Source organism: Hydra vulgaris, chromosome 10 (genome assembly GCF_038396675.1).
Source record: "Hydra vulgaris chromosome 10, alternate assembly HydraT2T_AEP".
Classification (NCBI taxonomy): Eukaryota; Metazoa; Cnidaria; class Hydrozoa; order Anthoathecata; family Hydridae; genus Hydra; species Hydra vulgaris.
In genome coordinates, this window is record NC_088929.1 from 8,768,875 (window position 1) to 8,782,500 (window position 13,626).

Consider the following 13,626-nt stretch of genomic DNA (forward strand, 5'->3'; position numbering starts at 1 on the left):
CACAAATGTCCCAAGATGCATAAAAATATTTCGCAGTCGCAGTGTTTATTTATGGAGCACAATGTATCTTATTAACGTTCGGCCCCACCTTGAGTTAGCTGTCCAAGTCTGTGCAAGCCGCCGCATTTAAAGTCCTACCTTGTCATCCTCGAGCAAACCCAATATCGAACAACAAAAACAATATCATCTATTGAACACCTGTCTTATGAAAATCGGCTCTATCAGCTCGATCAAACAACACTTGAAGAACGCCGTAAAAGAGCAGACCTTATCGAGTAATTTTATAAAATATTTTATATTATACTCCGAAAGTCTAATTAATATTCTCTCGATTGATATGCAAATGATGGAGGTTCACAGCTGACGTCTTGTTTTTTTTGTACAAATATCTTTATTCTAAAAATGACATTTTTGAACAGCTGTGGGGATCGGGTTGGTTTTTATTTTTGCGGACCAGGTGATCTGAAAAAAAGAACCTACGAAAACATGAAAATGGCATAAATTCCAGATTTGCGAAAATCCGATATAAAAAGTCTTGCGTAACCAAAACTTTTTATATCGGATTTTCGCAAATCTGGAATTTATGCTATTTTTTGGTTGTTTCTAATCACTGTGTAGTGGTTAGAATTTTGGTTCAAAACCAGAGTTTTAGAAGTCTTAGCAGCCGAAACACAGTAGCTAGAGTTCTGGGTCAGAACCTAGAGGTCTGAGGTTTGATACCGGCTATGTCAAGATATCCGACATCGGTAAGAAAAGAGGCGTGAACTTTCTGTTTTTTTTTAATTTATTTTTATTCACCTCCCCAAGGCCGAGAAGGTATCTACAGTTGAAAAGGTTACTTTAATTGTGGTTACAATGCTCTTTCAAGTCCACGACTCCCCAAAACAAACCTTGATGAACAAGGCCGCTGCGCAGAGAAATAAGTTGAGCGTGGTACTCCCAAGGACATGGTGGGGATTGAATACGGAACTTCTTGCTTATGAAGCGAGCACTCTACTACTACACCATTACCGCATACAAGTATTCTACCGCGGTCTATTAGGAGCCCCTAAATTACCCAGAGGCGGAAAAAGTAAAAAAATAATTATATTTAAATAAAAGTACTGTAACTTGAGTAAAAGTTTCTTTAAGTTCAAGTAAGTGTTACCCCATAAAATGTTTGCTCAAGTAAAAGTAAAAAGCTAATTAAAAATGTATATTTTGTCGATGTTAGCAGATTGGAGCAAATGTCTGTCATCACTCGAACTGTAAATGTCATTATAGAAAATAACTAATTTAAATTAAATAATTCGTATTCTTGACATTCAAAAACCCGGAAAATGTTCTTTGACATTATAATGTCAAAGATCCCTATAAATTTTGAATGTCAAGAATACGACAGGCAAAGGTTTAGCGAAAACGGTGTTGATGTTTCTAGAACGAAATAGGTGGATATTAAAGACGGTTGAGGACAAGCTTATGATAATGGAAGCAATATAAAAGGAAAAAGGAGTGATGTGCAAACAAAAATTTTAAAAGTTATTAAGCGTGCTATATATTTGTCGTGTGGCAATTATTATTTGAATCTGGTCATCTGCTTCATGCAGCTGCTTTATCAACTACAGCTACAAGATTCTTCAAATTCTTATATTTTATCTTGTATTTTGTTCTTCATCTACTCATCGGTGGAAAATTCTTAAACAGCTATTCCAGCTTACTGTAAAGCCATTGTACGAAGCCTTCTTACAATGGCTTTACAGTAGCCATTGTAAGACAGCTTCTTACAAATCCCTTCGTACAATGGCTGTAAAGCCATTGTACGAAGGGATTTGTCAAAGCGCGAAAGTGAGTACAAAAGTTTCTTAAGGACAGAGCTTAGCAGATGACATTTTTACGTTTCCGTTCATTGTCTCTCTTGTGATTTGGTATTGGTTGCAAATGGAAATGAACAAAGTAACCAAAGTTTTGCAGAAACCTTAAATTAGTATTTTTGTGGCCACTAAACTTGTGGAAACAATGCGTACTACTCTGACTAATCTCCAAGACAATGGGTTAAAGAGTAGTCTTGCCGATGCCACTGCAATTGCAGAAGAACTTGAAATTTCTTGTGTGTTCCCAACTAAGCGACAGCGTTGAGCTAGACGACAGTTTGATTATAAAATATCCGGAAACAAATTGGTGATGCAAAGGAGCGATTTCAAATCTAATTCTTCATTCAGTTTATTGACGTGACACAACGATACCTCCACGAATGATTTTCGATGTTACAAGACTTCAAGTCATGTCAAATTCAGTTTTCGATATGATTTTCAGCAAATGAAAACTTGCTCAAATGATGATATTATAAATTTTTCCGCGAAGCTGCAAGTTGCTTTAACCTGACTCTAGATCCATTTATTCAGACATAGATGCAACAGAATTAGCTAATAAACTGAGAAACATTTGTTTGGTTCAATAATAAGATGTCAAATCTCCATTTGATATGTTAACGATCATTGAGCAAAATGATTTGGCGGAAATCAATTCAAATGTCTATGTTGCCCTTAAAACAATACTTACAACGCCAGTATGCGTGGCATCTGCAGAAAGCAGCATACATTTGTAGTTTTATACGTTTGAGAGGTAAGTACCGCGGCAAAACGAGCTGTTAGTTTTAAACTTCCCGCTTCCCGCAAAATTACGAAGTTTGAATTAAAGGACAGGACATAACCGTTTGCCAACGCGTTTTTGAAGATGGATGCAGTCGTTCTGGAATTATTATTTGCAATTCCTCGAATTCAAGTTTATACTTTCGCTTTTGTTTAGAAAATTTATTCTTTAAACATTTCGAAATTAGTTTTATCTAAATTTTTTTGTTTACACATTTTATTCTCTATTATGCAATAAAATAGTAATACAAGCTTTACAAAAAATATCTGAATTATATAAGTTATATATTATGTTAAATATTTAGAGTTTATTTTTTCTGCAATATATTTGTTTTAAACATGTATACGTAGTTATTGTCAGGAAAATGACCAATGTTTCAACTTTGCAAATTTAAAAATGAATATCATAAAGATTGCGGAGGAGCAACTTAATGTGAATAAAGGTGCTGATAAAGATGCAAGCTATGAAAATCATGATTTTGATCAACAAATAAACTTCGAAAGCTCAGGTAAATTTGATTACATATTTTTTACATATAAAAAAATTCACTAAATCTAAAAGTATTGTTATTTTACAAGCAAATGAGCTGCAATTGTGGAAAATTGTGGAAAAATATTCTTATTTTACATACTTTTGTATTTAGATGCACAAAAGATTTTTGATGGAATCAAGTTCAATCACTCCTACGGAGTTACAGATAGATGTTTAAGTGAAGAGGTTGTAGAAATTGATAACCAACAACAATCAATTAGTGACAGTCAACAAGTCCTTTTCTTAACCGAAGATGGAAACCAACGAAATTTTGTTGACCAACAGCAAATATTTAAGTTTAATACATATACAGAGTTTAAACAAACCCTTGCAGAATACGAAGCACAAACAATTACAAAATTTATTTTGAGAAATCAATCTAAGCAGTTTACAGCTCATGGTATTTTAATTGTATTTTGTTTATTTGAAGCAATGATTTCTGATTCTATAAAAATTATTAGTTTGTATACAAAGCACTTAATAATATAAGTACTTAATATTTTTTGCTAATGACAAAGCAAAACACATGGGTATAAAACATAAAACTTAAAAATGTTATAAATAAAAGCTTATTAAACTCAGTCAACAAGATGAACAATTTTTTGAAGATAATCTAATTTATTCTGTTTTGTTCATTTGTCTTAACAAGTAATTAATAAACAAATGTAATATATATATATATATATATATATATATATATATATATATATATATATATATATATAAATATATAAATATATATATATATATATATATATATATATATATATATATATATATATATATATATGTTTAAATATTATATATTTATATATATATATAATATATATATATATTATATATATATATATATATATATATATATATATATATATATATATATATATATATATATATTATGCAAATTTAAAATGAGTAAAATTAACAAAATTCTCTTCCAACAACAAGCTTCATTCATCATTACAATGCAAAAAGATTAGTGATGAATAATTTTTTGGTTCTTGTTTTTTTGCAAAAAAAGCTGTTTTTTGGCCAAATAAGCTAAAAGCTTCATTTTTTTTTTTTTAATTATTGAAATAATTCAAAAATTTCTTTTTAGGTGATACTTATCTTCTTTTTACCAGTTATATCTTTAAAGTTCTTAAATTATTCTTCAAATAATTTCAGTTAATGGTCTTCAGTCACCTGAAGACCATTAACTGAAATTATTTTATATCCAGTAAAAAATAAAAAATATAATAAAAAATATCAAAGGAAAAACAAATTAAAACAAAGAAAAAATTTTGTTATAAAATACAGTAACTATATAAGTAACAGTTTTTTATTTATTTTTTTATGTTGAACTGTTTTTTTGAGGTAAGAACTATTTTCCTTAACTTATCTTTAACTTACCTTCAACTTCTTTTTTTCAATTCTTCTTCTTTAACTTCAACTTATTTTTTTAATATTTCCTTGTTTTGAGATGTTTGAGATGACTTCCTGACACGAAACAAACTCCAAACATTTAATTAAATACTTTTGTCAATTGAGAATGCTTTGCAAAAAAATCTGATGATTGGTGTCTGGGAACAAAAGCCCCTAAAATTTTGGCCACAACTGTCCTAAACGTGAGAACAATAAGTTGATGAAATATTTTTGTAATTATTCTCAAATGAATTTATATTCATTAATAAATTTTAACTTTCTTACAATAATCTCATAGCGTTTAAAAGTTATGATCTTATAAAATCGGTTACCCCTTAAATTGAGGAGGGGGTCAAACTTGATATTTATTTGTAATTTTTGAATGCTAAGAGAATATTGCATAAAATTTATTGATGAATATAAATTTATTTGAGATTAGAAAAAAAAGTTTATCAACTTGTTGTTCTCACAATTCAAATGATGCAGTTGTTATAAGTTTACAATCACATAGTTTACGTTCACATAGTTTACGTTCACATAGTTTACGTTCACATAGTTTACGTTCACATTTTAATAATTATAAATAGTGTAAATAGTTTTAATAATGGTTTTTTTTTTCATTTAGCTATCTTTTTTTTTTTTAAATTTTTTTTTGTAATTAAAATTAGGTTTGTCAACTTTTGTCTTATATCAGAAGTAATATTGGTCAATCACGTTACATATAATGTTGCATAGATGTATTTTAGTATTTTAAAAAATTATACTTTTTAAAAACTATTTTGAAATAAAATTAATATCATAATATGATATTAATTTTAGAATACTTAAATGTACCAAATTATTAATAAATTATAACATAAGTGTATTTGAGTTCATACAACACGCATTTTCATAATAACATTTAATCAATTGTATTTCATAATTACAGTTATGGCATTTTCATAATCACCTTATTGTATCCTACTAATTACTGAACTATTAGGTTATCTTAAAATTGAATTATTGGTTATTTTAGGTATAATTAGGTTATTTTAAAATTGAATTAATACTGAACTATAAGGTTATTTAAAAAAATTGCAAGAGTCAAAAGTTTGTTTACAGTCTTTATTATCAAGACAAAAAGAAGTTTTGCAGTTTTTTTAATAAATTGTTATTAATAAGAAAAGAACTATTTTTTTTTTTATCAAAATTTTTGTATTGATTTATGAAAAGTAGATAGATAATTTAATAATAAAAAAATAATAATAGAAAATTAAAAAAAATAATTAATCACACATGAATGAGTTCAGTTAACTATGTTTACAATGCATTTTTGCACCTAATCTAAAAAAATATTGTTACAGAATTTAGACCATTTATAAATACAGTATTTGAAGAGTCCAGGTAAAAAAATGGCACGTTATATTAATTTCAAAATATTCAGTTTTTAAGTTTTAAAACTGTTTTTTCTTTTTGGTTATTAAGTAATTTAAAAATAATTCTGTGTTAATATCTGTTTTATTTTATAAATATTTGTTTTGTTTAATTTTGATAAACATCTATTAAAGTTTGAAAAAGTTTTGTCACTCCATATTTGAAGAGATGAACTGTAAAAAAAAAATTATATCTATTCAAACTCATCCTGTTCACCTTTGTTTTCATTGTATAGTAGTAAATCAAAAATATCAGGTTTGTAAACATTTAAAATACCTAAAAATCTTGAAATTTATCCATTGATATATGTAGTCTCTCAGTATACATGTTTAAAGGGTTTTCTAATAATAGCAGTTTTCTTTCAATTCTTACATTTCTACCAAAAAATGCATTTAAATGCTATTCCAAGAGTCTCTATATAACATATTTCCAGAAGAGTTAACAGAAAAAACCTCGTCTTGAAGAAGTCTTATAACTACAGGAAATCCTGCTTTGTAGAGAGGATTCAAGAAAAAAGTCATGTTTTTGAACATGTCTTGCCTATGTTCAAATAAGCAGAAAAGTGTTTTATAGGAGATCTTTAAGTATTTTAAATCAATGAGAAGTATATTAACTTGATATTTGTAGTTAATGAGACCCATAATTTTGTCACACTCCATATAGGAGTTACCTTTTTCAGAAGTCAAATTTTTTTTAATAATAGACTAACGTGATGAATAAAGTTATGTAGCATTGATCACTTCATCTGCACCTTTTTTGGTTACAATTTCATTATAACTATAAATAAAAGCATATTTTCTAGTCAATAAATGTTAAAGAAAAAAAACAACAATTTTCTTCTATAATAAAAATCATTCATAGAGCTATTTGACACATTTAAATTTTTTTGATAGTCAAAACTAATCTCTTTAAAATTTTTCTCTTTTATTGCTTTCAACCTTGATGATCTTTTTTTTCCATAAAAAGTTAAATGATTTTAATATATAAGTTTTTTTAATTTCTTTTATAATTTAAAAACATCCTGTACAGTTACAGTTTAGATCTGTTATATCAGCTGAAAGTTTTGGTTTTTCTGAATTTGTGATGACCTTTAATTAAAAAAAAAAAAAAATATTGAATACAAATACTGCTTACATTTTGTTCTCTGATATATATTAAAAGATTTTGTTTTTATCTTCGTTCAAACAGAGCTATTATATTTATGGCTTTTCTATCAACTGTTTTGTTATTTATTTGTTTTCACTTTCTGATTTTACTAACTATCATTATCGATCTTTAATAATGTACTATTTTTCTTAAGATTTTTCAACATATTAAAACTCTAAATTATTTTTAAATTATCATATTAGCATGTGGCTGTTATGGTATTGCAAATAGCTGGCTGAATTGCTTGAATTTAAGAGCACATCGTAAATGATAAGACACTTGAAGTTAAATAGTAAATGCTAACTGTTTATATACAAGTTAGGGTGATATTATTTTCTGTTTAAATTTGACAACAGCTTGTTGTAATAAAATTGTAATAAAACAGCATTTCATCTAAACTTGTAGTTGTTGTTGCTAATAAATGTATTTTTTTATAATTAAGAGTAAATGACAAGATTCTATGATTTATGTTAGAATAGTATTCAAAAATTTAAACATTTAAAAATTTAAAAAATCTGGGTTGAGATAACGTAAATACTCTTTAAGGCAGTAGATATCACTTTATTTTCAAAACATTGCTAATAAATTAAACTTCTGTTCACTCAATCTACAATGTCTTGTGTTCTTGTGTCTTTATATTTGCTATGAACACTTTCTTAGTTTTAATTTCTCATTTATTTTCAATTTTAAAATCAACTAGATAATGCTACACTACTTTTCAATTTTATAATAGTTGGTTGCAGTTTTAAAATGGACTAGATAATGCTACACTACTTTTCAATTTTATAATAATTGGAAATAATATATTGCAATTTTAAAATCAATGATGCTACAGTCTGTTTCACTACTTTTCTTTTTTTAAAAGCTACACTACTTTTCAATTTTTAGCCAAAATCATGACAATTTTGTCATTTGAATTTGTACGCAAATATTTTATACTTTATATAAAGTTATTTTATGTTATATTTTACTTAAAACAAAAATTTTATAGATAATTTAAACAATTTTATGTTTAGTTTAGTCTTTAATTTTTTTAATGCTTTTTTCATTAAAATCTTATAGTTTGTCTGCATGATATTTTACGGAACGAAAAGAATTATTCAGATTTACCAATGATTCGTTGGGAATTTTGTGCTGCTAAAGATTTCCTTCCCATTCCATTCATGGGAATTCCTTATATTACGGTTGGAAAACAGGTTTTCCAGTGTCACCAAGGTAATATATTTTTTAACTTTAATAATTTTTTAAGCTATAAAATTTATAAGCTTTATACGTTAGAAATTAAAAAAAAATTAAATTTTATATGTTTTAAATTTCATAGGAAAGGATTATAATACTAACAAAAAGCAACAGTATGAGTTGAAAAAGGAAATTCTTAACCAGGCTACTCGCATTCAAATTAAATCACGTAATAAAGGACCTTCAAAAAAGCTGGATTGTCCAGTGTTGTTTGCTGTTCGAAAACTTTACTTTTTTCCAGAGTATCCTTTAGAAAATGATACTAAACGAAATCGGGCTTTGATAGCTCAAAATTTACGTGCACATCTTGCAAAGATTAAACTAGAAAAGTGTGTTTGTGTAAAATCTGATGACAATTATGAAAATATTGCATTAACTAACCTTCCTGGAAAGCTTGAGTTTCTTACTCGCTTTCCTCCAAATAATGAACATAATCACAGTGTTGCAAAAGCTGCTAGCTTCATTAAGTTGCAAATGAAGAAACTTGTTTCTAAGGCTACTGAAAACACTATAAAGAAAGTGGTAAGTAAAGTGTTTATATGAATATAAATATATGTATATATATGTGTGTATATATATATATATATATATATATATATATATATATATATGTATATATAAATATATATATATATATATATATATATATATATATGTATATATATATATATATATATATATATATATATATATATATATGTATATATATATATATATACATATATATATATATATATATATATATATATATATATATATATATATATATATATATATATATATATATATATATATATATATATATATATACACAGGGTGGATGCTCGAAATCCAGACAATTTTAAATTTGCGGGCATTTTTTTGTTTGTTAAATTCTATGTTGTGAAATTCAAACATTAATCAAAACAAACATTGTACTCTCGGGAAAAAAAATAAAAATTGCAAATTTAGCACATCATGTCAAAGGAATATGACCGTAGAGTTGCAGTGGTTGAGTCCCTCTGCGCCGAGCACTCTGTCCCAGAGATTATAAAATGGTTTGGCTTCCCAAAAAGCACAGTTTATGATATTGCAAAGAGGTTTAATGATGGTGCAGAGTCTGTAGAACGAAAAGAAAAGACTGCTCACAAACCAATCAGGAATAAGCCCTTCATCAGCAGAGTACAGAAGTCGATTAACAAAAACCCCAGCACCTCCATCAGGAAACTGAGCAAAGATATGAATGTGTCTCATAACACCATGAGAAAAGTGATCTGGGATGACCTTAGGTACAAGTCTTATGTCCTGAAAGTCAGGCAGATGTTGTCTGCTTCAATGAAGGAGAAGAGAGTGGCTAAGTGTTCCGTTTTTTCCAGCAAAGGCCATGTCATGCCACCACACTTCTTACTGAAGGGCCAAAATGTCAACAAAGAAGTCTACTTGGACCTTCTGATTAAGGTGGTGAAACCTTGGATGGACAATTATTCCAATGGTAGGCCATATGTGTTTCAGCAAGACTCAGCTCCTGCTCATACTTCCAATTTGGTACAGGGTTGGCTTGAAGAGAATCTCCCTATGTTCTGGTCGAAGCACTTTTGACCTCCAAACTCACCAGATCTCAATCCATTGGACTATTATGTCTGGGGCACTTTGGAACGTGAGACCAATAAATCAAGTCACAACACTGTTGAATCTCTAAAGCGAGCAATTACTACTGCAGCTGCCAACATGTTGGCCAATGAGGTGGAGCATGCCTGCTCCAGGTTCAGGAAGCGTGTCGAGCAAGTCATTGAAGCTAAAGGCAGCTGGATTGAGTAAAATGAAAGCTCTTATAAGTGTACATTACTGTTTAAAATTTCAGAAATATAGCTTTGAAACTAATACTTTTATTGTAATTTTTATTTTGTGTCAAAAAAGTCCGGATTTCGAGCATCCACCCTGTATATGCATATATATATATATATATATATATATATATATATATATATATATATATATATATATATATATATATATATATATATGTATATATATATGTATGCATAAAGCATTCTCAGGAGGCGTGTGGGTTTGCAAGCCTTATATGAGCAAGCATACAATTTTTTTTTTGACAACTTGACCAGGGTTTTTTGCATATATTGATAATTTGCATGTTTTTAAAAAATGCACTGAAAGTACATATATTATTTAAAAAGAAAAACCATAAACTAAAAAAAGAAACAAACTTAATGAATGATAAAACAGATAAAAGATAAACCAGAGAAAGTAAAAGCATAAATCTAATATATTTTAATTTAAAAGCATCAACTTGTTTCTCCGCACAGCAGCCTTGTTTGTCATGGTTCGTGTTTCGGAGATATAGAGTTGAGAGAGGGTTATAGCCACTACGTAGCCTCCTTGTCTGTAGTTGTCTTCTCGACCTTGGGGAGGTGAGTTAACAGAAAAAAAAAAAGAAAAAAATATCTTAATTAATAGTTCAAACTTAAATTAATTTCAAAAGCTTTTTATTTAATAGTTTAAAGCAAATAGTTTTTTTCTTTATAACCACATTAATATAGCGCTTAGGTTGATTAATTATGACATTTATAAAACGCATTTTTAATATTGGGATTGGATGAGGGTTCAAATCCTACTAACAAATAATTTTTTAAATGTTTTATTTGCTTTGTAGGCAAATTTTTAAATAATTAAGTTTCGAGATAATTAAGCATGTATTAAATAACTTTAAAACTTCGATTTTTTCTAAGTTCTTTGTTATGAAACACTTTTAAATTAAAATAAAAGCAAATAAGAATTTTGTGATTTTATTTTTTCTGGTTTTATTTTTAATTCATTTTCACATTTGTTAAGATTTTTTTTTTAAGTTTAATTTTGTATTTTTTTTACCTTTTATTTTACCTTTCCTGTTTATAGTTTTTTTATTTTAGTTCAAGTTAACATTTATTTATTCAGCACATTTTCTAAACACGCAAACTTAAAACATGGAGCTGTGGCCAAGTTGTCAAAACAAAATAATATATGCCCGGTCGTATAAGGTATATCCTTGTATATATATATATATATATATATATATATATATATATATATATATATATATATATATATATATATATATATGTATATATATATATATATATATATATATATATATATATATATATATATATCAGGGACTATTCTAGACCGTTTTAATATTTGTGGACCTATTTTTTTTTTTACATTGATTGGGTACCGCCCAAATATTTTTCCTAGAATAGCCCCTGTATATAAATACATATATACGTGCATATAAATATATATATATATATATTTACATATATATATATATATATGTTTATATATATATATATATATATATATACATATATATATATTTATATATATGTATATATTTATATATATAAATATACTAGGGTGTGTTAAATTTAGATTTTTTTTTTAAATTGTTTAATAAGATTATAATTAAAGTATAAAATATAAGTAAAAGTTGCAAAATATTGCGGGGTATAAGTAAAAAATGAGAAATTTTTTGGAGTATCCAAATCTAATTAAATTTTTTAAATCAGAAAAATATTTACTTAGGTGATTAGCTATTTTATGAAAGTATAAACAGTTTTTGTTTTTTTTAAAACAGAATAACAACGTTACGGGACAATAGTGTCCATAAACAAAACAGACTTTTAAACAAAAAAACAAAGTTTTATTTAGTTTATAAAAAATCTTAATGATAGTCAGTAAATTATTTTTTTATTTCCGCAATAAGTAAACAACTGTGAACTGTATAAATATACAGTTAAATATACAATATTGTTAAGTATAAATTTAAGAACTTTTAATTGATTGCTTTCATTCTTATAATATTGCGATGGTTTTATTTGTTCTTATGATTGTGATAAAGAAGTTCATTATAAATGCAAATGTATCAAAGAGTACAAAATACCATCTATTGACTGTAAGTTTATATATTTTCAAAGAGTTAAAACTAGAACAGCAAGCTTCAAATTGGATTACCTGATAACATTGAAACCAGGAAACAGTTCAAAAGATTACTTAGAAAAGATTGAGAAAAATGTTTTGAAAATGTTACAGCAATGTTATTTTAATTAAAATAGAATAAAAATTTTTTGATGGGAGAATTGATCAAACCAAGCAAATGATTGAATTTGATGACCCAAATGCAAAATTTCCAGTAACTGTGAAAGAAGAACATTATTCTGTTTGCATGAAACCTGACGAAAAATATTTATTTTACTTTACTCCTGAGAAAGCAACAGAAAGTATTAAACATGCAGAGATTATAGCAAATAAAATTGTTGAATGTTTGACTGAGAGAGGTATTGACAAGTCTTTACTGGCTGTAGATGGAGACTCAAATGTAAACTCTGGTTAGTAGGGTGAAGTCATCAAACATATAGAAATAAAATTAGGAAAAAACTTGTTTGGTTTATATGTTAACCAAAAACTTGTTTGGCTTATATTATAACCAATTTAGATGGTCAAACAAAATCTAACAAGAAATGGTCTGGTGTTATTGGGTCCATGCTTGATCTGGCTACAGATCTAGATATAAATCCAGTATTTGAAACTATTAAAATTGGTAATTCATTTATTTCTCTCAATGATAAAATAATAAATGACTTGTCTGCAGATCATTTTTATGGTTGTAAAGTTGTTTGTGCCATTAGAAGTGGTATTTAACCACCAAATTTTCATTTATTACAAATTGGGCCTGTTTCACATTTAAGATGGTTTACTACTGCTAACAGAATATGTAGAATATGGTTCTCTAAACATGGAGTTCAAGGAAAAAATTTAGAAAATTTAAGGTCTATTATCGAGTACATTGTGGGTGTTTATTTTCCTTGTTGGTTTAAGATTAAAGTTGAACATTCTTGGATTGAAGATCTTAAACATGTACTTTACCAGCTGCAGCAACTCAAGTTTCAAAACAGAAGATGTCATTAAAATAGTATCACTCTTTATTCAATGATCAGCTTGGTTTTGCTTTAGTGAGTGTATACTACAAACAATGTTGTGTTTAATACTTAAGAGAATAGAAGTGTAGTTATTAATAAGATAAAAGATATTAGAGGTACTAAAAATAAGGTACTAAAAAATGAGGTACAAAAATGAGGTACTAAAAAAGATCTACAAAAAGATGATTCTTCTCCTAGACCAAGAAAAACTCCTTTTCTGAACTTTAATGCTGAAAAATTGGTAGAGCTGATATCATGGGAGTCACTGGTTTATGAACCAGTCTTAAATACCTCTCAAACAACTTCTGAA

The 13,626-nt window shown here is 27.3% G+C and overlaps 1 protein-coding gene across 1 annotated transcript in view; it reads left to right on the forward strand.

The window, feature by feature from the left end:
* Window positions 1–2,933: 2,933 nt before the first annotated feature.
* LOC101241110 (squamous cell carcinoma antigen recognized by T-cells 3) overlaps window positions 2,934–13,626 on the forward strand; it is a 117,287-nt gene continuing 106,594 nt past the window's right edge. Inside the window, exons 1-4 of the mRNA XM_065807200.1 lie at window positions 2,934–3,136; window positions 3,272–3,559; window positions 8,185–8,337; window positions 8,444–8,883. Coding sequence (XP_065663272.1) covers window positions 3,025–3,136; window positions 3,272–3,559; window positions 8,185–8,337; window positions 8,444–8,883 — 993 coding nt within the window. The 5' untranslated portion in view covers window positions 2,934–3,024. The remainder of the gene's footprint in view (window positions 3,137–3,271; window positions 3,560–8,184; window positions 8,338–8,443; window positions 8,884–13,626) is intronic.